Source organism: Lampetra planeri, chromosome 52 (genome assembly GCF_965212315.1).
Source record: "Lampetra planeri chromosome 52, kcLamPlan1.2.h2, whole genome shotgun sequence".
NCBI classification, from domain to species: Eukaryota; Metazoa; Chordata; class Hyperoartia; order Petromyzontiformes; family Petromyzontidae; genus Lampetra; species Lampetra planeri.
In genome coordinates, this window is record NC_136158.1 from 4,733,017 (window position 1) to 4,760,747 (window position 27,731).

Below are 27,731 nucleotides of genomic sequence, written 5' to 3' on the forward strand. Positions count from 1 at the left end.
TTGGAATTACTGTAAATGCATTCATATTCTTGGTTCTTTCGGTAAAGTCACGTTGAAGCGAAATAATAAAAGAATATAAATATAAAACAATAAAAATTCTCACGACGTTTCGACTGCAACACAAGCAATCGTCATCAGGTGTGATGAAGAACCAAGAATATGAATCCCTGCAGTCACGAAAGCTTTAAATCAAAATGTAAATGCATTGTAGAATACATGAAACTTTTGCTTTGAAAGTGAGACATTTTAACCTCTAGCCGGGGAACGTAGTCATCATGCATCTCAAATGTATTCACTCTTGTGATGTGCGCAAGCTAGGCTACGGAACCCATCACGCTGGGTGGGTGTGGAATGGACGGCTCGTATTGTTTTGACAGTCGGTGGGAAAATGCACAATGTAATAGATGCGTTATGTTCCTCGGCCGTCGGATGTAGGGGGGGGGGGTTGCAGCGGTGTTCGTGCTCGGATGTGCCCCGCTCGTGTTTTTGTTTTGTTATTTTTAGTTTGATATGCGCAACGTGGGTCGCCGCGTCCACCGCCTGCAGACGTCATATTCCTGAGTTAATTCCTTCTGTCTTCTTGTGCAAACTTTGGGGCCGAATTTAAACGTCTTTCTGTTTTTTGTATTTTGAGTTGTCGACGATATATACGTTTGAATTGTTATTTTAGTTTGAAGCCTGCTGGTATTGAATGACAATCTACCTATGAGTAGAATTCTTCCTCAAGGTCGATCTCTTTAAGCCCCTACGTAATGTGTACATGTAATCGTGGGCAATCGCCTAGTTATTCATGAGTGGATACGCTGTTCAGTTTCAGAGTTTGGATGGAGAAAAGCATACAGCAATAACGACAACAGCTGAAATAGTTACATCCCAACAGTCCCTAACCTGGTGTTTTTTTAGCTGTTTCCCCCCCCCCCCCCCCCCAATTCTGTTCTTGCCTATGGCAATATGTTCAAGAGATAAATGGCAATGTTGAGGGACTGCTTGGCACGAGAGTGCTTCAGCAGGGAGTTTTTGGTAGCTTTGCTATTTCTCCGTTGAAGGATCGCAGGCTACATTGGTTTACTATAGTTTGTGTTTCATGGCCACAATAGCACAGTCGCTTGTCTTCAATTTTCCATATATACACCATATGAGCAATCGAAGTCATGGCATGAGACGAAGAAGTCCTTCCGAACTCTTGCAGAGCATCATCATCATTAGACCTCCTTTGCCAGTACCAAAATATAATAATAGGGTTATTTCCCCTTTTTTCTGGCAACAAAACTGAAACCTTTTTACGAGGATTCATGTCAGCATTAACCACAATACTTGCAGTCAAAATGCAAACAAAAAACTTGGTGTGGACCAATCAGTTTCAAGGACAATGCATATATTATCATAGTATGTTTTTTGTTTGCATGTTGACTGCAAGTATTGTGGTTAATGCAGACATGAATTCTTGTAAAAAGGTTTCAGTTTTGTTGCCAGAAAAAACGGGAAAAACCCTATTATTATATCTTGCAGAGCAGTACGACTCCCTTGCGTTAGAGAACAGCCCTGTAGAAGCGATATCGTGTACTACGATCACGGAGCCACCTCTGATCCCTCTAAGTGATCTCTGATCCACACAATAGGGGCTAGAACTTTCCCACGTACCATGCTACAGAGAGTTATGTTTGTCACATGAAAGTAACATTTATATTGAAAATTCTCAGAGCTGGAATTTAGCGACATAAATGACATAGTAAGGTGCAATGTAATGATTTTTTTCACGTGCAGCCATTGGCTATCAGGTGGAAAATCATCATCTCTCTACACTTGCAACCCCAATTTAATCATGGACGGCTACCTGGCATTGGCAGCTCTGACCTCAGCCACCCAGTCACCTCTTATACTCACCTCGTTCTTAATAACTACCAGCTTTAGCTCTCCAATGTGTTTTCGGGTGTTCTGCATGTGGTTCAGCATGATGTCACACAACATGATGAACGACACATACTAGGAGCTGCTTGAGGTACAGAATTCAGTTCCTGAAGAAGTTCCTAGTACGTGGAGTGTCGTTTCACGACCTGGGACCATTCACTCGAAACTCCACTTGCTGCGATCTTCTTTTGGAACTTAATTCAGTTCCCAGCACGTGGAGAGAAACGTCGGACATTGTGCCGAACAACACTCGATACAACCCGAAAGCACATCCGAGAGGTATACAGCACAAAAGTGAGAGGCTACGTAGTAAGCTTTATCTTAAAAAAAAATAACGAATATACCCTTTGCATCAGAGGTGTAGTTGATCTCGTTTGACTGGTATGCACGGTTCTGAATAACGCGGCGTGCCTGCTCAGTCATTGAGTCGCACCGCGTGCATGTGCAGAGGGCCCCCCCCCTCCGTCCACGAGCCTTAAGGTGCACATTGCCTGACACAAGCGCCGTGGTGACGTTATCGCCACTTAGTGGCGAATGGCGATTGTTGTTGCCGCCGTCATTTTGCCTCCCGTGCAGGAGTGGCTCTCGCTGGCCAAGCGCAAGCGCAGTGAGCCCGAGCAGCAGAGCAGCCCCTCTCCCGTGCCTCCGGCCTCCACGCCACAACCGGCGGCAGCGTCGGCAGCGGCGGCGACTGCGGCAAAACGGTCAGACTCCTCCGACTCGGAGACGTCCGACAGCGACTTGGAGGTGAGATCGCGACACACTCGCTCTGACGCTTCATTCATTGCTTCTAGATTTGAAGCTTTCGTGACTGCAAGGATTCATATTCTTAGGTTTTTTCGGTAAAGTCACGTAGGTAAAAACATTAAAATTAATAAAAGTAAAATAAAATAAAAATCACGACGTTTCAGAGGCACCACAAGCTTCCATCTTCAGGTGGAACCGTCACAGACACGACAGCTGTATCAAGTAAATGAGAGATTGCAGGAGCTACCACTCCGTTTATATAATGGTTGGAGAGGGGGGAAGGGCCAAGTACAGCACACTCATTGCTTTACACTTTAAATCTCGGTTTAATCATGGGCGGCTGTATCTGGATTCAAATCCAGGTTCTTGATGGCACTGCTATATCGTTAATTGTGGAGTGATTTCATATTTGGGGTCAGATTTTCGTTCTGACGGTCTTTTTCTCAGCTTTTTTTTTCTCACATCGCTATTACCGACACTATGGGAAAATACCAGAATGATGTGTGCTGGTTATTTCTTCATAATGGGTATCTCCCCTTAATCTATCCATTCACAGCCCTTCTGTTAATATGGAATTTGGGGTTGGCCTTTAACCAGCATACTATGTTTTGGGAATAGCGTTGTGAATACAGTCACCCCAAAGCATTGAATTAAAAATGTGGTAATTCTAGGCCATTGGCAGTTTGGTTAAACTAGAAAATAAAGAAAGTTATCATCGAGTGGCCCCTCCTTTTAAACTCTGATTAAATTAAATTATCACGGTTGGAAATGTTTTGGAACTATGTAGCCAAAGGAAATCCTCTTGGCTCTATCCCACTGAAAATATGGTTATATATAGCACCATGCATTTTATATACACGACATATTCTGTATATTGAACTTTTTATTTGGTGATGCTGCTGCTGCTTTGGCAGTGGTGGTCAAGCGCAAATAACAACACAATAAACTCCACATTTGTCAATAACACTGCATAAATAGGAACAAAAAATTATAAAGATATATTCTAGCTATGTTGTTGCAAGTCGCCCCCCTCGCTATAAAATCTATTGCCACTTTTTTCTCTGAGATGGCAAGATTGGATTCTATCCGTTAAAATTTGCAGAATGTGCAGCATTTCAGGAACCACGTGAAAACCTTTCGTGCAACATGTACGAATCAAAATAATCAACGATTGCTCCCACAATTAAAATTTGTGCCTTAAATGTATTTTGCAATTCTATCCCATTAATCATCTACAACATTCAAAACTCATTAAGAGTCGGTGTGAAGAATGTTTAGGCAAGATAAATAAAGCCTCATTCCCATATTTGCGGCTTGACGTAAAAAAAATATAAGTGGTTATTTTACACATTATGTCAGCTGCACGGCCTTCTCGGCATTGCCTTCACGCAAGCCTAACTGCTGATGAGACAGTGAATGTGTTAAACCAGTGCAGAGTTTAATTGTATTAAGCTATTGCTTCTTGGGAGTGCATATTATTCGCTGCATCGGTTCAACACAGGAAAACTGGGGCCGATTTCCATAAAATCAATGCGTCGTTACTTGCCTAATACATACGAGAGGCGTCTTGACGGTCTTACGAGAGGTGTGTGCCTGCATTTTCCACAGTGGACGGTCGGAGGCAACAACGCTAAGAAGAAGGGCAAGGGGAAGAGCGGAAAGAAGTCGAGTAAGAAGACGTCGGCCGTGGCCAAGACAGCGTCGGGGTCTTCCGAGGAGGAGAGTGCGGCGGAGGCGTCCGAGCCGGAGGAAGGTGCGGCCCCAACGCAGTACAGTCCAACGCTTCGGTCGGAGCAAGAGCTCGAACGGAGCAGAGCGGCAGGAGGCTTTAACCGTGGAAGGAGACACTGGAGTCGCTAAGCCTCTTGGGCTGTTGGGTCCTGACCGTTTCCCTCATCCATCGCTGCCTCTCTTGACTGAGATAGCTTCCATCCCAATCCAACGTTTGATGCTTGACATCGATTCAGATGAAAGAGAAATAAACAATACGTAGAGATGAGAAAGCTATACACAACAGGTACCAACTATTATTCATATGTACAGATGTTATTACATCCTGTTCCCGGTGCACAGACGTCATGTATGTGTGTATGTCGAACCTTTTTTCGCACCGTACATAGGCAACCGTGCTAATCGGAGGTGCGGAAACACGTCGCAACGTATTTACACGCGACCCCATGTCATGTGGCCCACCTGCGCGCACTAATTTTGTTACGTGGCTCGCCAGGAAGCGCATTTGGAAGAACTGCCGTACCGAACCTTCTTCGTGGCCACTACGCCACCCCCCCCCGCCCGCCCTCTCTGTCCCCAGGGGAGGTGTCGGACTCAGACAGCAGCAGCGACTCGGGCTCGGGTTCGGCGAGCTCGTCCTCATCGTCCTCATCGTCGGAAGGGAAGGACCAGTTCCACGATGGCTACGACGACGACCTGATGGGCGACGCAGAGGACCGCGCGCGCCTCTCCAAGATGACGGAGAAGGAGCGCGAGCAGGAGCTTTACAACCGCATCGAGAAGCGCGAGGTTCTCAAGACGAGGTCGGCATGCAAAAGCTCCCCCCCCCCCCCCCCTAAGCACATTCAGTGGTGGCATAGCCTGTTTGCAAGAAGGTCGTGAAATGGGTGACCCCCCCCCCCTCCAAACCCCATGTGTAATTTTGCCCCGCCTCCCACACCTCCATTTAGAACAGTTGGCTACGTACGGTGCGAAAGAAGTTAAACATAAGTCATAGTCAGAAGCCGATGAGCTATAAAGCTTTTTCACAGATATCCAGTCGGGGCGGGTCAGAACGTTACAACAACAAACAATACAAAAACACGATAGTTTCTGTATATACGTAGCCGGTGCCTTGTCCTCAGTTACACCGCCTGCACACGAGACAACTATGCCACTACATCCATTGTACTCATAATGAAAGTTGTTTGTCATTCCGCTTATGACTCAAGAACCAAAAGTGGTGCAGAGAAGAGCAATGCAAAAACTATCAAAATGCAGAATTGTTGTTTGAAATAGCATGACCTCACATTTAATGGAGCGATTGGCTTGTGATTACTCGCTAATTTACTATATTTTACCGACTCGTTTTGGTAATCCTTTAGTTTGGGGTTTTGTTTGTATCTGACATGTTGGCACTGTTTAAATGACTCGACTCACAATTATAAGGCTGTGATTTTCAAAGCAGCATTATTAGGGATTGAATCAGACCAACATCCTTTCAGGCCCGATAAAATTGTTACCACCATGGGACTTCAACATTGGTTTCTTCCAAAATAGATTTTTTTTTTTTTTGGGTTAGATCGCGTTGATATAAATGTGCCGTTAAACCCGCCACCACCCAACAGCCAATTAGTAAGGTTTGTCACGTGAACAAAACATGCCAATTCTTTACTTGTACAGCACACTGATGTTGGAGAATTCTGGAAAATGATGCTGGATGTCGTTACCAGCTAAATGTCATGCTCAAATTGTGAATGCTGTGGATTTACTCTCCAACACACCGATGTGCTGTACTAATAACGAATTGGCATGTTTTGTTTCGTGACAAACCTTACTAAATTTCGATTTAAAGCTTTCGTGACTGCAGGGATTCATCTTCTTGGTTCTTTCGGTAAAGTCACGTAGAAGGGAAGTAATAAAATAATAAAAATAAAACATAATAAAACAATTCTCACGACGTTTCGGCCACAACGCAAGCAGCCGTCCTCAGGCGAAGAGCTTGGTGGTGTTTCATTCTTCGCCTGAGGACGGCTGCTTGCGTTGTGGCCGAAACGTCGTGAGAATTGTTTTATTATGTTTTATTTTTATTATTTTATTACTTCCCTTCTACGTGACTTTACCGAAAGAACCAAGAAGATAAACCTTACTAATTGGCTGTGGCAGGTGGTGGCTGGTTTAACGACGCTTATATTGAAACGATCTAACACAAAAACCTCTTATGGACAATATTGATCGCGAAAGCCTACATTTAAAATTGCTTTCTTTAACGGAGAGACTGGCCCTCATCATGATAATATGAAATTTACACCACTGGCACCGCCCCAGGCTCATGTCAGCAGGGAGACATTGTAACATTGTTTCCTCTAATTTGCTTCATGTGTGGCTGATGATGGTGATTTTGTATGGAAAAGAAATGCCAACTATTAGCGATTCAGTTCTAAGTGATTTAGCCCTTCAATTGCTTTGTATGAGAGTTAGTGAATTGCAGATATAGCTACCCATTCATTCACCCACCGCCTTCAAATATTTATTGGGCATAGTGCGCATTTATGCGTCCGTGGTTTGGTGTTCATCGCGGCAATCACGCGCAGGAGTGAGTTTGATTATTCACTTGTGCATCAGGTATCTTCCATGGCTTGTGCGCAGATCCAGCCAAGCTTTGGCCACTGTTTCCATGGAAAATTGAAGATGGCCAGGCGGGTGGTGTCGTTGCTGATGAGCTTGTGTGTTGGTGAAACCGAGCAATGTGGTGGTGGGGTCATTGATCAGCATCTGTTGGGCACGTTGCTCGAAGCCCACTAGCCGGTCCGAGCCGTTTCGATCCTGAAATTCGGTTCAACACAGGCGCCTTTGCGCCGTGTTTTAAAAAATCAATTTCGGATGCACGACTCGTAAACGATTAATGCCGCAGATTCGAAATCGAGAAGAAACTGAAAGCGAGAAAGAAGAAGGAGAAACGAAAGAAGCACGAGCATGACCGGGAGCACAGGGAGAAGCAGAGCAAGGTGCAGGAGACGCCCGTAAAGGTGAGACGGCGGAAAATTATCTATCTTACGAGATTGCAAAAAAGTTTTGCTGGCTGGCTGGCTGGCACGCGGTGGTGACATTACCGCGTACATCTGCATGATGACGTCACCTGCATCCCACACCTCCCGACCCACCCCACACCCTTGCTGTGGATCCTGCACAAATGCACGGACAGTGCCAGGAATTTTATTTTTAACAAATGTTTTTATTGTAGTTGTTTTTCAAGTTTATTTTTTGTCGGTGAGAATTGCCAAGAGACCAGAATAGGCGTCATTTGCAACATTGACCTGGTGCAATGATTGCTGCTGTGTCTAATTCCAATTGAAAATTGCAGTGTAATTTTCGAACGAAGAAAATTTTGACCGTGATGCCGGCACACACGATGGTCTACTCTTTGCGAATGAAGTCAGGGGGGCTTTAACGCACGATGTGAAGTATACGGCGCTCACCATGTATGGTTATTGCAGCCGCAGTAATAATCGGGGCGGCCTCTCTAGTTGAACCGTGAACCTCTGCAACAAGCGGTGAACGCGCGACTACCGCCGGTGCCACGTGAGCCGGTGGTGAAACGGAACGAACGTGCGAGCGCGTCCCCCGTGACTGACGGTGACTGAGGATTTGGCATCGGCGTTGCCTTGGGCAGGTGATGTCGCACAGCAAGGAGCGGCGCTCAAAGCGGGACGAGAAACTCGACAAGAAGTCTCAGGCCATGGAGGAGCTCAAAGCCGAGCGCGAAAAGAAGAAAAACAAGACGGGTGGGTGACCACACACCTTCCTCTCCAACCCCTCCCCCTCTCTGCCCCCATCTCACCACAACCCCACTGCCCGTGTGGACACTTTGGATCTTGCCAGGGCAACCCCTGAGCCAGACTCGATGCCGACCAGGCCAAAGCCTGCCAGTTGTTAGTAGATGCAGCCATGCACAGCCGCACGAGAGTGTGCGTTGCTCTGCGCCCCTTTGCAGTTTTAAAGGGTCACGTAGAAGGGAAATAATAATATAATAAAAATACAATTCTCACGACGTTTTTTTATTTCCTTGCTGTGGTTTTCACACCTGATGATGATTGCATGTGTTGCAATCGAAACGTCGTGAGAATTTAATTGGTTTATTTTTATAATTTTATTATTTCCCTTCTACGTGACTCTACCGAAAAAACCAAGAATATGAATACCTGCAGTCACGCAAGCTATGAATCGAAATTTAGGGTCAGTAATGGTTTGCCTTCAGCAGTGGATTGACTGGCTGACAGTGATCGTGATGGCTTGTAACTTTAAGCTGCACGTGAGCCATGGCAGTTGTTCAAGAGTAGCATGATATCATACTCTTTGGTTCTTTCGGTAAAGTCACGTAGGTATAAAATAAATTAAATCTCGACGTTTCGATTGCAACACAAGCAATCATCATCAGAAACGTCGTGATTTATTTTATTTTCTACCTACGTGACTTTACCGAAAGAACCAAAGAGTATGGATCCCTGCAGTCACGAAAACTTCAAATCTAGCATTATATCACTTTTTATGATGTCACTTCAATGCATTGTCTGAGCCCACACTCTCAATTGGCATCGCTCACCACCCTTTCTTTCACCATTGCTCCGTTGTTGCATGCGTGACTTCTCACCTCCATGAATGAAACTACGGTATTCCACAATGACCGAGTACAGTTCATATTACAGACTCCGAGCTGATATAATAAATTGCTCAAATAATTGGATATCCCCAGCTCTACATCTATCTGCACCATCCGGTGCTTAACTCAGAGTGGAAAGTGCGTGAGTTCAAGTACCAGTCGAGGGTCATGTTAACTCATGAGTATCCCTTTGGGATGAGGGAGTCTTATCTGTTCTCTTATGTTTGGAGATTCTGCATACATTCACTTGTGCAAACTCATCGTCAGAAGGAACTTTTTTACTTGTTATTTATATTCTCCACAATGACCCGATTGATTATAATTTAGTGTCAAACCAGGACCTAAATCTTAAAGAGAGGGAATCCTTCTCGATAACAACTGGCAGTTCACCAGAATTGATTCAAGCAAGCTTGACTTTGCTGATGAGACACATTGTGCCGAAAAAGGTCCAGTGTTTGCTTGTACTGAATCAATGCTGCTGAAATATTCCACTCCCAGAAGGCCTTGCGTGTGGAGAGACAAATATGTGAAGGTGACATATTGTCTCCTCATCTTTGTTTGATACCGAAGGACTGTCGTCCGTCATTGTTTTATTTTGACCAATTTCAGCAGAGCTTCTGGCACGGAAGCAGCGTCTGAACGCGAGCGACGTGTACTCTGACGACGACGAGGAGGAGGAGGAGGAAGAGGAGGATGACAAGGCGAGCGAGAAGAGCGACCAGAGCTCCTGCTCGTCGTCCTCCTCCGATGAGGAGGAAGAGTGAGTCGTTGGGTTCCTTCTGCGTGCGCGTGCCCTCCCTGAACGAGCGCCAACTCCTAACGACTCCACACGTCTTTGGTTCCGCCCTCGAATGGAATTTTGCTACCGCATATTTGAGGCAGTACGTTAACATCACTAAAAGCCTATTAATAAGAACCAATCAAAAGCTTCCCCCCCCCCCCTTATTAAGGAGCCAGCCATGTATGCTGAAATCTATACCGTACATCCAGCAGTGGATTGGTCACAGCTGATGACGATGGCGATGATGGGAGCGTGACATTCGAATCCAAGACCCCGATCGGTGCTGGCTCGGTGTTCTGACACGGGTCTTGAAATGCCCCTCAGGCTACCCATCCACCTCCAAGCCAGGGTCGTTAGTCGTGGGAATGCCTTCATCCGACAGTGGATAGATTGCTGATGATGATTATGACGATGATGACGACAGCGGTGACAACGACAATCCTTGCCGCAGGAAGGAGGAGTCGGCGCCCAAGACGACGCTGGTGTCATCCAAGGACGAGCTCAACCAGATCCGGCTGTCGCGGCACAAGATGGAGCGCTGGTGCCACATGCCGTTCTTCGAGCGCACGGCCATCGGCTGCTTCGTCCGCATTGGCATCGGCAACAACAACGCCAAGCCCGTGTACCGGGTGCGTCGCACAGTCACTTGCCACCGCTCGCTCGCATCCATCGAGAGCTGTGGTTCTCAACCTTTTTTTTTTGGCTACTGTGTTGACCCCTTGTTGAATTTTGTATAATGAACGTCAGTATTTTAACCAGTTGTCCATTTTGTGAGGTATCCTAACTAGCTAGTATCTGCATTTTCCATAAATATGCTAAATTCCTCTGTTGATATGCAAATGCCTTTGTCAAGGCGCCCTTCCTCCTCAAACCCAGCTTAAATATACGCTGCCAAGCTGTCTTTCTGACAGACCTGTTCTTCACCTGAGGACGGCTGCTTGCGTTGTGGCCGAAACGTCGTGAGAATAGTATTTTATGATGTTTTATTTTTATTATTTTATTATTTCCCTTCTACGTGACTTTACTGTAAGAACCAAGAAGATGAATCCCTGCAGTCATGAAAGCTTTTAAATCGAAATTTAGCTAGTAACTGCAAGTGAATAAAAAAAACGAACGTCAATATTTTAAATAATTGTCCTTTTTCTGAGGTATCCCTAACAAGCTAGTAACTGCAAGCAAATACAAAATAAACGGATGCTCTGCATGCATGACGTAAATTGTTTATGATCAATGAGTTTAAAAAGGTATTTTACATCGTTCTAGGTTACCATATGGATTCAAATTTTATTGTGGTTATTTTTTTTGTGCATATTCATACATTATTAGTCACCAATGACTTTCACACATTCATGAATCATCTCGCGCGTGCCCCCCGTTGAGAACCACTGATCTAGAGCTTGTACGGTTACGCAGCTCGGTCGATTATTCGACTCTGAATTGTAATCCAACACGCCGGTTATTGCAGTCACTATAATCTTGCGGGTTAGGCTGAGTGTTGAGAATTTCTTCCGTCAAGTGGGCCTTTCTCAAGTGGGCATCTTCCAACCCTTCAGGAGTTAAGGTGGAGATGCGAGCAGTCGTGAATGGTGAAAGCTTGAGAAAGGAAATGTTCAAACATACGTCCTAACCCAGAAAAAACACGCTTGTAAAATTATAATGAACTCAAATTTCGATTTAAAGCTTTCGTGACTGCAGGGATTCATCTTCTTGGTTCTTTCGGTAAAGTCACGTAGAATGGAAATAATAAAAGAATAAAAATAAAAATTGAATAAAAATTAAACATAATAAAGTAATATAATACAATAATAAAATATTACTTTTTTATTTTATTATGTTTTATTTTTATTATAATGAACTCCTTTTTTGGGGTCGATTACTTGGGCCTCCTTTAAAAATGGTGGCCACCCCAAATCCTGCCTCCCAAAAGCTGGCAACCCCTTCCAAGCCGCGCCCAGCGTGACGCAGCTGACGGTGACAATTACGTCACAATGCCTGGCCAATCACCTCCCGTCCAGCGGCACACTCGGCAAATTCTTTTGTCAAGGCGCTCTTCCACCTCCAACCCAGCTTAAATATACGCTCCAAGCGTGGTGGTGTTTCATTCAGACGCTGTCTCCCCGACAGACCTGGTCTTCACCTGAGGACGGCTGCTTGCGTTGTGGCCGAAACGTCGTGAGAATTGTATTTTATTATGTTTTATTTTTATCATTTTATTATTTCCCTTCTATGTGACTTTACTGAAAGAACCAAGAAGATGAATCCCTGCAGTCACGAAAGCTTTAAATCGACATTTACATTTTGTTATTTTACCACATTATCAGCGAAGTGACATGGTCTCGTTTCCCTTGGGTGGGTGCCGGTTGCGAGCAGGTGGCGGAGGTGACGGGCATGATGGAGACGGGGAAGATTTACCAGCTGGGGACGACACGCACCAACAAGGGCCTCCGGTTACGGTGAGGCTTGCCGTGTTTGTGTCTCTCACAGCGTTAGATTAAACGGCTCGCCCCCCAATTAAACTCCAGGTTTTCAGGTGTAGCGAGTTGATGGCCTCAGCCCGGTTACCCCGACGACTGCATCAATAAAGCGTCGTGTTTAAAAAAAAAAATAGCCGCTTAATTCGAGACATTCCAGCTCAAAATAATTAAAAACTTGGCTTTGATTGTCATGTGAAGGATATTCTTTGCAGGACATGTAAAATGGAGGCCACCTGGCATGAGGTGCATTGAATTGAATGTCCCTCCCGATCTCGTCAGATCTCGGAAGCTAAGCCGGGTTGAGCCTGGATAGCGCATGAATGGGTGACCATCGTGTATGAAACTTGCGTTGCCAGCGGAGGGCAATGCAGAACAATCCATTCCTGTACTGCGCTTCTCCCATACGCTCCGTATCGTCACCAAACCGCACTGACCGGCTTGGTGGAGTACGGCCGACATGGGGAGGGGCCCTCATCCAGCAGTGATTGGACACAGTGAAGGACGCTGTTCGTGTGTACACGTGTATCGGAGCACACCAACACCCAGAGGCCTTGCGTGTGCGCTGTGCCGGTTGTCTCCTCCCAGCCACGGCAACCAGGAGCGCGTATTCCGGCTCGAGTTCGTCTCCAATCAGGACATCACCGACAACGAGTTCCAGAAGTGGAAGGAAGCGGTAAGGCGACGGCGGCGGTGGCGGCGCTGTGTGCGCCACTCGGCTGTAGGAGACTCTTGATGTGTGAGGCCCTTCGCCGGCCGGTGCCACTCGGCTATAGGAGACTCTTGATGTGTGAGGCCCTTCGCCGGCCGGTGCCCGTGCACGCGCACACTTGTGTGTGTGTGTGTGTAATGATAGAGAGTTTAGGGAGCGGTAGTGCAGCGGTTAGCGCAGTTCGCTATGTACCCGGCGACCCGAGTTCGATTCTCGCTCACGGCCAACACCAGTGGCGATTATCTGATCCGGTCCTGGGCTTCCCCTTGGTCGACTCAGCCTCAAATGAGTACCTGGTGTGATGTTTACACACCGCACCAGGTACTCATTTGTGTAATTGGCTGTGTTGGGTGGTGGTGGGATAACAACACATTTGTATTTACGCCATCTAACCCAAAAAAAACCTTTATTATGGATAATATTGGTCGCGAAAGCCTACGTGTTAAACTAAACTCTGGATCGCAAGTCCAGTATGCTTCCCACCATTATACCATGGCAGCATTATCCCCCTCAAAGCGAAAGGCGTTGTCTAGTACGGAGCGTATTTACGGCCCGAACTACGATGCATCGTCTGAAAATGCATTGCTCCGCCCGGTTTCACTCAGATGATGCTGGGAGGGCTTCAGCTGCCGACCCTGGACGAAATCAATAAGAAGCGTCAGGACATCAAGGTCGCCCACGACTACAAGTTCAACGACCAGGACGTGGAGCACGTGAGTGCATAGCCCTCGTGTTCACGTATCCCCCCCCCCCCTCTCCGTGCGCACAACGGCGACTGGGAACCGTTTCCCTACACAGTGGCCCATTAGGAGTCTCAAATGCGTTTGGCAGACCGCACTTTAATCCTTACCCATTCCGATGACGTACGTGTACGTCATCAGTTTTTCTTTCTTCCGATTCCTTTCCGATGTACTATGACGTACGTGTACGGAAGTAAACAGTTTGGCGCCCCCTATCGTAGAGTGCGGTCGTGGCGCCAAGGTTCTCAGCGGTGAGTGCAATGTCTTTAATAAGAGCGGCGCTGTGCCTCTAAATAAAATTAATGCTAACTGCTTGCTCGTTACGAGATTCGGCGGTGAACGGGACCCACCCTGCAACTTGCAGACGTCTCGGTACGGGAAAGGGTCAATTTACGCTAAACTTTGATAACGCTAGGATTTCATGCGTTGACTGTGCACGCTCAGAACTACTCAAAGACAACAGGCGACTGGGCACGCTTGAAGTAGAAACGTAGCATTGACAATTCCCAGGGGGAAAACTTCCCCTCGTACCTGATTAGTGTGGCTAAGATTATTGAAGTGAGGGAGGGGGCATGGGGACGTAGCGGGTGCTGCATTGGCCGTCAGTGGAGCATTGTAGCGGCGTGTTTTGGTTTCTGGGATACAGAGACATTGGTTGTCATGCAGATGTTTCAACCACTAGGTTGGAACTGCCAATAGACATGAAGACTATCCTGTGCTCCAATCCAATTGGAGGACATTGCTTTTCTTTGTATAGCATTACAGTGGATTTCACCAACCCGCACTGACCAGAGTGGTGAAGTATGGTCAAACAACCACCAAGACCGGCATGGCATGGAGAGGGCCTCCTCAGTGTACATTATCGTAGGGATGCTATTGAGAGCATATTTAAGGCATGTGTCATAAAAATAAAATATTTCCTTGCTGATCTTGTAAATTTAACCAGTTGCGCAGCCAGTTAAAAGTTTGCACGCTTTTAATACAGATTGTTGCAGTGAGAGCATTGTGATTTGCCAGTTGTGTTGTGTTTTCCCGCGTGTTTGACGCATCGCAGATCGTCCAAGAAAAGGATAAGTTCAGGAAAAACCCTGCCAACTACGCCATGAAGAAAACTGAGCTGATGAAGGATAAGGTATTTACGTCATTTGTTATTGTCATCACGGCCGGTCACCCGGGAAAGACTCGGCAAGTCTCGTTTTTATGAAGAGTCCTGCCAAGTTTTCGCATCAGGGGGGTGACGATTGCTTCGTGTCTATAAATTAAGTCATTGCCGAGTTATTTTTTTTCAAATTTGGAAAATGTTGACCATGGTGCTGGCACACTATATATTTAAGTTTTTCATCATCATCATCATAAGTTGTTGAGTGCAGGACCTAAGGCTCAAATTACCAAGTGGCCAAAAGCAAACAGCATTACTGAAAGTAAAATGGATAAGGGTTCATACTTTTCTTGAATTTAATATATATAGTCTACAATATATATTGTTTACCAAATGACACTTCCTCGCGTGTCGATACTTTATTTCATAGGGGGTGGGGGGGGGGGGGTCATCGTTTGAGATGTCTGGCCAATCCCCTACACATAAGCCAGTAATCTAACCTACTTGCTCGCTGCCTGCTATTCGATGTTTCGTAGCCTGGAAAGTTGCGTGCGATGATTTATACACAATGCACATTAACCTCCTCCACAATGCATTGCAGCGTGCAACAGAGAGCTGTTAAGGTTGCAGCAGTTAACGGTTTGGTAATCAGTTTGGTAACGTTGTTACAGTTTAAACGGTTTTCGTGAATGGGGCCCAGCGAGCTTTGGAAAATTGTGTGACAGCCTGACACTTTTGTGATTGTTGCGGCGGTTCACAATTTTCTGAATGGGGTGACCGTCAATGTTGCAAGGGGGCAAATAATTTGGTGTGACCGTTACTGGTCTGGTGAAATGGCGTGTGACGATCTTGGGGGACTGTTGTGTCTGTAAATGGTTTGGTAAAGTGGCCGGCGGTCCTTGATTTGGTGACTGGCGTGTGGTGCGCTTTGACGGTTTAGGCGATGGCGGAGGAGGGTGGAAACGAAGACCGCGCTCGCGAGATCCAGGACAAGATGAACGAACTGGAGGAGCGAGCGGAGGCCCTCGATCGCATTCGCACAAAGAACATCTCCGCCATCAGGTCCGCTCGCTCGCTCACTGCTGCTCGCTCGAGCACCCACTCACTCGGTCATTCGCTCGCGCTTTCACTCACTCACCCGCTCACTCACCTGCTCAGTCCCTCGCTCGCTTGCTCGCTTGCTCAGTCACTCACTTGCTCAGTCACTCACTCACTCATTCAGTCACTCGCTCACTCTCTCACTGTCTCACTCACCCGCTCACTCACCCGCTCACTCACTCACCCGCTCACTCACCCACTCACTCTCTTTCTCGCTCACTCATTCATTCACTCGCTCATTCTCTCACTGTCTCAGTCACCCGCTCACTCACCTGCTTACTCACTCGCTGACTCACCTGCCACTCACCCGCTCACTCACCTGCTCAGTCACTCGCTCATTCAGTCACTCGCTTGCTCAGTCACTCACTCACTTGCTCAGTCACTCACTCATTCAGTCACTCGCTCGCTCTCTAGCTCACTCGCTTGCTCACTCAGTCTACTCGCTCACCTGCTCACTCACCCGCTCACTCACTCGCTCACTCACCCGCTCACTCTCTCACTCACCCGCTCACTCACTCTCTTTCTCGCTCACTCATTCATTCACTCGCTCATTCTCTCACTGTCTCACTCATCCGCTCACTCACCCGCTCACTCTCTTTTTCGCTCACTCATTCATTCACTCGCTCATTCTTTCATTCACTTGCTCACTCATTCACTCACTCGGCTATCCACCATATTATACACGTACCACATTTTATGACCTTTCGGTACACACGTGAAATTTGTCTTAACAAAATATTGTAACCAATGCATGATTGTCTGCAGCTATATCAACCAAAGGAATCGAGAGTGGAACATTGTGGAGTCGGAAAAAGCCATGCAGGTATGGCGGTAGGCATGTAATGACGCGTTAATGAATATCATTTATATAATTGGCTATGCCATTGTGTGTAATTTGTTCACGTGATACCTGCAACCACTGGAGCTTCTACATCTACCGCAATGTGCCTTCGAGGTGGCTGGGTGGTGCAGTGGTCAGAGCACTGAGCCGGTGCTGTTGAGGTCGTGGGTTCCAATTTGGGTAGCCACCGGTGATTAAATATGAATGGTATTGTGTAACGTGTAAATACTTCGCAATGTTAAAATATAAATACGTCATAAAAAACACGTCTCAAAACGTACGATATGCAATTAAAGTGTCTCATCTCGGCGGGGGGCATCGATAGAGATTCGTTCTGAGAGAGCGATTGCTCGCACGAGTACGCAGATACCTTTGACACGTAAAGAAAATCTGGGCCGATGAACTCGGGCAGCGAAATCTTTTGGAGCTGTTTTGGAAGCCCACGTCGAGACAACAACATAGCAACTGTGTGTTTTTTTCTTTCCATCCCCGCAATAATGATGGCGTGCGTCGAATTCAACAGGCAGAGGTTGTAAACATGAAGAACCAGAAAATGGACCCGTTCACTCGGAGGCAGTGCAAGCCCACCATGGTGTCCAATGTAAGCACTGCACCAAGCTGAGAAAAACACACAGCGAGGGCCAGGCAGTGAGCAATGACCTTGGGACAAACACCCAGGGCTTTGGTGGTGCGTAGCAGCCCTCCGCTCATGCATCATTGACTCGGCCTCGTGAGTTTTTTTTTCCCTGGCTTTCCATTCGGCGCCGCTTCGTGGTTCATTTTACCAGAAGAGGCCGATCGACGGCCCTCTCGGGATGCGTCTCGGACGATGTGCCGTGAGTTTTTCGGCACGATGTCCCGACGTTTCGCTCCACACCGCCGGGAGCTTCTTGGGCGTAGGAGAAGCTCCCAGAACGTGGAGCGGAATGTCAGACGGCGTGCCCAATGACGCACGGCACAGCGCAATAACACATCGGAGAGCCGTGCAGAGAAACCCCGATAACACAGGCAGGAGGTGATTGAAGGTGTATGAACAGGCAATGACTAAAGCGATTCCATTAATTAATCTATGTTATCGTTATGCACTCTCGGTCATCCTTTAAATTCAGTACTCTTGCTCCATCGGTCTTCTGGCGTTTTAATCCCCACTTGAGAGACACGATCTTGCTTCTTGTGTCATTGTCACGAACAAAACGTGTTTTCCACGTGTTATTCATTCACTGTGGAAATGTTAAAATCTCTGAGAGGCCACGTCAAGTGAGCGGATTTTTCTCCATTTTTGTTTCCATTCTCTCATTTGTATCCAGATTTTTTCAGATTATTATTCTGTTATCTTAAATATTTTTGTGAATAAGCAATCGAGAAGATCCAAACACCTGTAGGATGGTGTACAACATAGAAACTACCCATTACATTAGTGCTTGAAAAACATTCAAGAGTAATTAACGGCTGGGTGATTATATAACATAATCATTTTATGACAGCATATAAGCATTCGTTAATTGGCCAATAACACTTTCATATATAAGGAGGACGTGTCAGTATGTAGTATTTTTTTATTTAAAGCTTTCGTGACTGCAGGGATTCACCTTCTTGGTTCTTTCGGTAAAGTCACGTAGAAGGGAAATAATAAAATAATAACAATTAAACATAATAAAATACAATTCTCACGACGTTTCGGCTACAACGTAAGCAGCCGTCCTCAGGTGAAGAACAGGTCTGTCGGAAAGACAGCGTCTACATTAACACCACCAAGCTTGGCAGCGTATATTTAAGCTGGGTTAGAGGAGGAAGGGCGCCTTGACAAATGAATTTGCATATCAACAGAGGAATTTAACATATTTATGGAAAATGCAGATATGGGATTAGTCACTACTTGTGGAATGCGTAGGAGGTGGGAGGGGTCTCAAAGTCATATTATGCCCGTGTATTATGTAGGATTAGCAACAACAAAGGGAGGAAGTAGGGTTAGCAGTAATAAAGGGAAGACATTTTAATAGCAAGGAGCTGCAGCAGCCAAACCAATAGTATGTTGAATTTCTTTCACACCGTACATGAACCACCAAGCTAATCGGCACAGTAGTTGATACCGAATCGGCAGAAAAAATTGGACCGAGTGGAGCCATGTAGAGGCAGACTAGTAGGGCCCCCCAGGATGGAACCTGGAGGGAAACCAGAAGTTAAAGCGCCAAAGACAGAATTACAATTTGCCAAACCGTACGTAGCCAACAGTGCTTATCGCACAAAAACAAATTTCGATTTAAAGCTTTCGTGACTGCCGGGATTCATCTTCTTGGTTCTTTCGGTAAAGTCACGTAGAAGGGAAGTAATAAAATAATACAAATAAAACATAATAAAATAATTCTCACGACGTTGCGGCCACAACGCAAGCAGCCGTCCTCAGGTGAAGACCTGGTCTTTATTGTGGCCGAAACGTCATGAGAATTATTTTATTATGTTTTATTTTTATTATTTTATTACTTCCCTTCTACGTGACTTTACCGAAAGAACCAAGAAGACGCACAAAAGCAGTTCTACAGAAATTCGTTTTCAATTTAGATTATTTAAAACTGCATAGCTCCAGTGACTTCATAATATCGGAAGGAAGGCCATTCCAGATGGCCGCAGAAGTGCATCTGAAAGCGCGTGATGCAGTGACCATCTTTGTTCTATGGCGAGCCAAAAGCCACTGCCAGGATGACCGGAGTTCGTAGGCTTATATTGAGTGAAGTGCAGTTGCTTAACTTTTAAACAATACATTAGTACTTGAAGTACATCAAAGCAGAAAAATAACACGATAAATGTGTGAAACAAAATACAGAAAACTGATATACCGCGACATTCATCACATAAACACGTTGCGTCGAACGGTATTGTCAAAAATAATACCACGCTCACCGCAGTGCACCGCGCTGCCCTGTTGACACGACGCTCTGCCCACAGGCGCGTGATCCAGCCGTGCAGGCCGCGATCCGGGCTCAGCTCAACGCCAAGTACGGACAGCTGGAGTCGGACAATCCGATTGAGATTGGGCGAGCGGTGAGTCGATGCGTGCTCTCTCTCCTTTAGCAGGACGTGCGCGCGGGGCCTCTTGCCGCAGGGATCGGTGGCAGTGCACACTAAAATATGGTCCCCTTTTATTAAATCGCTTGTAACCCGATTCCATTTCTGCACTCTGTGGTTTTTGATAGATGCCCATTTATCTTCCCTCTCGTCTTTTGCTTTCCTTTCCTATGCTTTGCACTCCGATCGTTGTTTTGTTTGTTGTCGTAACTTGTCGTAACTTTATGACCCTCCTCTACTGGACGTAAATAAACATTCAGATTTTTCCCCTCTTGCTGTCGCCCTTCTCTACCCTTCTCTACGCTTCTCCACCCTCCTGCACCCTCCTCCTCTCCCCTTTTTTAGCTCTCCAACGTCCCTTCCATTCCCCTATATATATAACAGCCGGGCATTTGCAACGAAATATTATGTCGCTGGCGGCTGTGCTGCTCGCCTGCGATACAGCACTGTGGGGAGGCCAGGGGTCGGTGGCTCACACAAATTGGTGAAGCTCTCTTAGCCGTGGGCGTCCAAGTCTGGCTTGCTAGGGTATGATGACAGGAGAGCAGGTGGATCGATTTCCAACCGTTCCATCCGTGCGGTGATTGAGTATTATCCCCCTCGCGCTCGTGGCTTTTCTCCGGGTACTCCGGTTTCCTCGCACATGTCGTTCCACGTGCTGGGAGCAATAATTCTTGAGGAAGCTTCCAGCACGTTGAGCAGAACGTCGGACATCGTGCCGAACAACACCCGGTAGCGAACCAAAAACTCATGGTCGAGCTCGTTTTGTAAAATATTTATTGTTCATAATATTTTTTTTGGTTACACCAACGAATGTTCTGACCTAATTTAATGTCCTTCAAAACCTTCCTTCATCCTACACAGCCAATCAAAATTAATTTGTCCCTGAAACAAGCGTTTTAAGGTGCTAAATATTATCGTTTCAGCTCGCCGGGAAGTTTAAGAACGATTCTCACAACAAACTTTAGCAATTGGATCCACATTCTCATTTAGTTTGGCTGTGTTGGGTGGTGGAGGATGTTACGGCATTAAGCGTGGCTAGATCTTTACTAAATCTCACCCAAAAATCAAGAGTGGATCGCCCGGCGGAAGAACTACACTCTAAGATACGTGAAGTTAATCGTGTTTTTCTTTCAGTTACTCCTACAACGGGAGGCTGGGTCGGGGGGCGGAGCCAAGGATTCCTCGGGTGCCAGGGCTCATGGAGATGAATCTGACGACCTCTTCAGGGCCCATGACTTTGACATCAAGATTGACCTCCAAGTCCCAATGACAGGTCAGCCACCAGCGGGAGTGAAGGCGCTCCGTTGAATTGACGGGAGGTGCCAGCTACTCCCACCTCGCTCCCACCATGTTCCTACCACGCTCCCACCACGCTCCCATCACGCTCCCACCACGCTCCCATCACGCTCCCACCACGCTCCCACCACGCTCCCACCACGCTCCCATCACGCGCCCACCACGCTACCACCACGCTACCACCATGCTCCCACTATGCTCCCACCATGCTCCTACTACGCTCCCACCATGCTCCCACCACTATCCCACCATGCTCCCACCATGTTCCTACCACGCTCCCACCACGCTCCCATCACGCTCCCACCACGCTCCCACCACGCTCCCATCACGCTACCACCACGCTACCACCACGCTACCACCACGCTCCCACTATGCTCCCACCATGCTCCTACTACGCTCCCACCATGCTCCCACCACTATCCCACCATGCTCCCACCATACTCCCACCATGCTCCCACCACCATTATGCTCCCACCACCATTATGCTCCCACCACGCTCCCACCACGCTCCCACCACGCTCCCACCGCGCTCCCACCACGCTCCCACCATGTTCTCACCACGCTCCCACCACGCTTCCACTACCACGCTCCCACCACGCTCCCACCACCACCGCGCTCTCACCATGTTCTCACCACGCTTCCACCACGTTCCCATCACGCTCCCACCACGCTCCCACCATGCTCCCACCGTGTCCTGATGCACTTGAGCACAGCGTTCTTCATTGCAAGGTCTGTGGACCACTGACGGCCCCTAGTGGCATTTCGTGCAGCCCCTGACGTGCGGCGCTCACATTGGTGATGTCTTATCGGCGAAAGTGCCCCCCCCCGCCCTCTGAAAATTAGTGGAGAACACTGAAATTGGCAAGCTTCATCATTCACCACGAGAGGGCGCTCTGGTAGCAGGCATGAATCCCACCGTTCATTTTACAACATCCGATTGAGATGACTAGAGAGAGATAGGAAATGGAGTGAGGTAAAGGAAATATAGACGAACAATAGAGATGAGAGATGAAAGAGACTGATAGGTTTGTTTATGATAATTAGCTTGTTATGTTAATTAGGACTCGAATTTGAGCTCATATTTATTGATTCATAAACCAGGGGCCCCTTGAGCTACCCACAGCCTTTGCTTGATTTGCTTGTGTGCCTAGCGCTGCCGCTGCTATTGTGCTGAACTATATTGGGGTCCTCGCGAATGAAGCTTCAGGTTTTGTCTTCCTTCGGCTTGCATCTTCAAAACACCATGCAGACAACAGCCATACTTGATCGTGCAAACAGACTCGAAATAACACCGGAACAATTCCGTTTTCGATGGGCCTTGCTTTATTATTGTACGTATGTTGCACTTCTTTCGCACCATACGTAGCCAACCGTGCTAGTCGGAGATGCGGAGGAAGCACGAATAAATACAATAATCAGTCCTAAAGAAATTGGTTTTCAACCCAGGTGATTTAAAAGTGCATGGCTCCAGTGGCTTCCTCATATCGGAAGGACGAGCGTTCCAGACGGCTGCAGAAGCGCATCTGAAAGCGCGCGATGCGGGGACCGTCTTTGTTGGCTGGCTAGACAAAAGTCACTGCGAGGATGACCGGAGTTTGCGTGATGTTTTATGCTCCATGGCGAGATCAGCAAGGTATCGGTGGTTTACTTGTGGCAAGCGCTCTGTGTGCAATGGGTGCGACTGATCATTGACCACTCATTCATATCGTTCTTTACACAAAGAACATTCGAGACCCCTGATGTAGTTTAAAATTTATCGCAAGGGAGACCTGGCAGGGCGACTGAGCGATGCAAAAACATTACAATTAGCATGTAAAAATACTGCAGCAGAGAGAGCTTCAGAGACCTCCTCTAGAAGTTATTTGGCTGCCTCCACACTGGCCAAACGTCTTGGAAGAGGGTACTTTAGCCTGTTAAAAGTAAAATAAAAAATAAAACTTCACTTCAAAGAACAGTGCCTTGACGAAATATTGTTCTTCAAATGTTTGGCAGCACATAAAATGAAAGCCTCAAATCGGATTCATTTGCATGCAGTTGATTCATGGCGGCTCCCCTGCATAATGTTTATGCGAGCTGCATGTCTGGCGTTTTTGTCGGCACCCACAGCTGCGAACGCCTTGCATGGAACTGTTTGAACTACCCTGGCATGAGGTGACTCGAAGGGCACTTCGTCAGCTGTGTCAGAACTCTGAGCCAGCACTGTTTTAGGGGTGTTTGGTTCAAATATCAGGCACCCATTGTCATTATCAGCCACGATCAATTCATTGCTGGATGAAGCCCTTCCCCAAAAACTCGTCGGCATCTCTCGCGGTCTCGTGATCCGACGGTCCATCTAGCAGTTGCGCACATGCTGATTTCATTCCTCCATCTCTCCACGGCGGATCGTCCGCCGTGGGAGGCGCCACTCCCAATCGTTTGTCTTGAGCATCGGCCACTATCGCTTGGAGCGACGTCTTGGGGATTTCTTGCCAGCCTGGTTGACGGTGAAAAGACATATACAGAAAGATGAATACGAAATTACTTGATGATTAAACTATTTTTTATTTTACCAGGTAAGGCCCCACTGACTGAGCTTTTTAACTCTTTTTCAGAAGCGACCTGGCCACAATTGATAGCTCAACCAATGAAGTGGGCTCATCACGTGGAAATTGATCGCAGCCAAACGCTCTAAAATTGTGATTTTGATTCCAAATGTGGAGAGAAAAATCGAAGGTCCCGGAGAAAAATCCACACGACCACGGGAAGAACACGCAAACTCCAAATATACAGGCATCAGGATCGGAATTGAACCCACGACCTCCTGTGTACCAGGCGAGGTAGTCAACGTCTCGCTAAGTAATTGGTAGAGTCGGTCATAGGCGGAGAGAAGAGGGGAAGGTCTTTGGGGTGGTCTCGGCAGCAAAGACACTCCCAAAAAGAGACACCGTTAGTTTTGTGGCATTTCTTTCACGGTAGTTCCCACGCAACTTTGAGCGGTATTTCAGGGAAGTTCCTTGAGACGGATGCCCTCTCTTATCCTCGTGCCCTCGACTCTGATGGCACAGTTTTCGGTGGGGGGGGGGATGTAACGGAGGGCAACAATCCCTAGCATCGCAACCTTTTCAAAGTTTAGTTTGGCGATGTCACTGAACGAGCCGTTGTGTGCGGGGGGGGGGGTGTTTGCACGTGTGTGTCTCGACTGCACAGCTGCAGAAGTGTTTTTTTTCTCTCCCCCAACATCTGCTTGACCTACTTTTCTAAGCGGCACGTTTCCTGGCATCGGGCACGCTACGGGGGAACAAGTTGCCAGCGAGCATACGGATTCCGTTGTTGGAGGCTGGAGTCGGTCTAATTTATTCGTCGCACTTGAGCTTCGCATTTCTTTGCAAACAAATGCCGTCTTAAAGCATTGAAGAGACATCCCCGGCCAGTTCTCTTTTCGGGTGCCCTGTTATGCGCACAGTTATCCTTTTTACCGATGCACCTACATTTTCCACATGAAGCAGCCCAGTGTAGCTGTAGAGATGCAAGAGAATCTGGAAATAAGTAATATTTCATAAAGCTTTTTTTAAACACGCTTTAATGAAATGTACCGTACCAGTAATAAAATTACTCCACGACTCCAGGAAGTGGCCCCGAAGCTTGCCATGACGTAAGGGACCGTGGTCATTTACAGCCAACGTCAGTTTATCGTGGGCAATTAGAGCCAAGCCGAAACATAACATATAAAAAAGAATGTTTTAAAATATCTATTTTTTATGATAGAATCTAGTATTGTCATCAGTATGACAGTCGATACCACATTGGGAAGTGGGATAAAATTGAGTTACAAGATTTGAGGATATGACAATAACAACAGACAGTGAGTTAATAAAAAGCGTGTAAAAAGCACACCCCTTTCTACTCTAACACCTTTTTGGAAGCCGTGTCCTCGCAAGTTGATGCCACGCCACTCGCCCGTATAAATTCTAAACAAAAAATGGCTTTCATCTCCTGGCATAACCTTTCTACTGTCTATTGACAAAAAAATTGTCAGTTAAAAATAGATCGTGGGTTCCAATCCAAGCATCTCCCTGTGAGTAAACAGGGTTCTGAAGTGTAGTAAGTTGATGGTCTTAGTTCAGTCGCCCAACAAAAAAAAACCCGTAAAATTTAATTTTGGTTCTGCATTTAATTGGGCTAAATTTCAGCTCTGATAACTAAAATCAAATTTTGACTGTCGTGCGACTAACATTACTTACGTGTGCGGTACGGATGGTGAAGAATTGCCCAGAGGTCGTTCTTAGAAAATCTCAGAGTTAGCTCTGTGATATCTGCCTCCGCACGAAGGGTCGCAACGCTTTGCGAGATTTCCACGCGGATTCCTCCGCCTCATGACGTGACCGCACCTCCGATTGGCACGGTTGGCTACGTACGGTGCGAAAGAAGTCCGACATACATGCAGACACTGAAAGCACAATCAGGATGAAATTTCGATTTAAAGCTTTCGTGACTGCAGGGATTCATCTTCTTGGTTCTTTCGGTAAAGTCACGTAGAAGGGAAGTAATAAAATAATAAAAATAAAACATAATAAAATAATTCTCACGACGTTTCGGCCACAACGCAAGCAGCCGTCCTCAGGTGAAACCAGGTCTGTCGAGGCGACAGCGTCTGAATGAGAATTATTTCATCCTGTCTTCTTCTTGGTTCTTTTGGTAAAGTCACGTAGAAGGGAAGTAATAAAATAATAAAAATAAAACATAATAAAATAATTCTCATTCAGACACTGTCGCCTCGACAGACCTGGTTTCACCTGAGGACGGCTGCTTGCGTTGTGGCCGAAACGTCGTGAGAATTATTTTCTTATGTTTTTTTTTATTATTTTATTACTTCCCTTCTACGTGACTTTACCGAAAGAACCAAGAAGAAGACAGGATGAAATTGTTAAAAAGTTATGAAACCCCTCCCCACCCCCACCTAATCTGACAAGTTTTTATTTCCTGCAGCATGCTCCTTGAAGCTCCGTCTCCATTTCCCCCCGTGCAGTCACTGACGGCCTCTCCCATCTTCTCCCCCTCACTGTGCAGAGTCCAAGTCGAACAGCGGCGTTTCCAAGCCACCTCCCGTGAAAGACGGCGGCCCTCGCCGTTCCCTCAACCTGGAAGACTACAAGAAGCGACGGGGCCTCATTTAGCCCCCCCCCCCCCACATGCACGCACGCACGCACGCGCCCCACACGGTGAGCCAACAACGTCGAAGAGAAGATGATAATCGTAATGACAGTGATAAAAACAAATATTCAAAGTCGGTGTCTGCCTACTCAAGATAAGCAATGCCGGTGATTCTGGTCCAGTGGGGTTGGTGGGCAAACGCCACATTACCTTGGCAGGGCACATCGAAATTATGTACACTGTTGAACTTGCCATGAAGTGGGGACACTGATGATCTCCGTAGGGACGATGGGGGTGAGTTACAGAGGCCCACTGCCCAGTTTTTGAAGTGATGACCTTCCCGTTACAAGTTTTTGCTCTCGAGCCACTGTGCCACCCGGCTTGGATGGTGATCATCATAACGATGATTATTAATAATGAGCTGTACCTTATTCTCCAAATGTCACCCCCCCCTGTATTTTTGACAAACGCCCTGCCTAATGTGTATGGTGGATAAACTTGTTCATATTATAAAGCCTGTAACATTCTCTTACTTTAAAGTGTTTATTTTTGTTTTGGATTGTTCTTTTTTGTAGAGAATTCAAATTTTTATGTCAATATAGCACCCATGGGTTAACCTCATTTGTTTAATTGTATTTCTTGTACACAAGGTGTTAAAACAAAATCTAAGCCTGCAATAACGGCTCGGAATTTTTTATATAATTCACAAACTCCGTGCAGTTTTATACTTAAGCTAAGAAGTATGAACGTCATCTACAGAGGTTTTGTTCTATAATTTGAGTGTGTGTGTGCGCGCCCGCGTGTTTTCCCCGTGTAAAGTCCCCACTTGACTAGTAAGCTTGTATTATGTGATTGCTGTAACACTCTTTGATTGATTCTCTATCTTGTTCTAGTTTTGTGTCTGTGTCTTTACAATGAGAGGGCGAGTGTGCTTTTTTTTGCGGAATGGGCATGTGTATAGGGGAAACCCGCTCATACGCACAACACGGGTGGGGACGGGGAAATGAAATATTCGGTAAAGATGGGAAAATTATGATGGCTCTCTCGTCATCTCTAAGCCACGTACATAAAACTTGCTCTCTCTCTTTTTTTTTGAAATAAAATATCAATACACTGCAATGCAATGAAAATGCTTCAATTGTGATTTCACTGCATAGTGTAGTGGCTTGGGGCTGTCATTTATTACGACAGTATTCAAAGCAATCTGCCCCCCCCCCCCCCCCGAGTTTCCTGGCTGGCTGCTGGTTGACCTCTCCACCCCAGAGGTCGCAATCAGGTACCCGATACCCGTACCCTACCCGATGCCTGGCTACCCGTACCCGGCCGGGTACGGGTACCCGTTTGCGACCGTGGTGCGGCCGGGTACGGGTACAGGTAGGCCGTGAGTCACTGGTGAGTAACCGTTTGTCACTCATTTCCCAAAGTCTTGTCTCTTCTCACAATTAAAGTTCCTAGAATCAACCCACCCGCGC

General features: G+C 46.7%; 1 protein-coding gene across 2 annotated transcripts in view; it reads left to right on the top strand.

Annotated features, from left to right (window-relative positions):
* RTF1 (RTF1 homolog, Paf1/RNA polymerase II complex component) overlaps positions 1-27,383 on the top strand; it is a 29,466-nt gene extending 2,083 nt beyond the window's left edge. Inside the window, exons 2-18 of one of the 2 annotated variants that reach the window (XM_078617019.1) lie at positions 2,485-2,655; positions 4,264-4,408; positions 4,967-5,189; positions 7,280-7,394; positions 8,039-8,150; positions 9,635-9,785; positions 10,258-10,435; positions 12,177-12,259; positions 12,866-12,953; positions 13,595-13,702; positions 14,784-14,861; positions 15,769-15,890; positions 16,692-16,749; positions 17,291-17,368; positions 19,711-19,806; positions 20,968-21,106; positions 26,176-27,383. In XM_078617019.1, coding sequence (XP_078473145.1) covers positions 2,485-2,655; positions 4,264-4,408; positions 4,967-5,189; positions 7,280-7,394; positions 8,039-8,150; positions 9,635-9,785; positions 10,258-10,435; positions 12,177-12,259; positions 12,866-12,953; positions 13,595-13,702; positions 14,784-14,861; positions 15,769-15,890; positions 16,692-16,749; positions 17,291-17,368; positions 19,711-19,806; positions 20,968-21,106; positions 26,176-26,282 — 2,052 coding nt within the window. In that variant the 3' untranslated portion in view covers positions 26,283-27,383. The remainder of the gene's footprint in view (positions 1-2,484; positions 2,656-4,263; positions 4,409-4,966; positions 5,190-7,279; positions 7,395-8,038; positions 8,151-9,634; positions 9,786-10,257; positions 10,436-12,176; positions 12,260-12,865; positions 12,954-13,594; positions 13,703-14,783; positions 14,862-15,768; positions 15,891-16,691; positions 16,750-17,290; positions 17,369-19,710; positions 19,807-20,967; positions 21,107-26,175) is intronic. The other variant, XM_078617020.1, reaches the window with a different exon arrangement.
* The last annotated feature ends 348 nt before the right edge of the window (positions 27,384-27,731 follow it).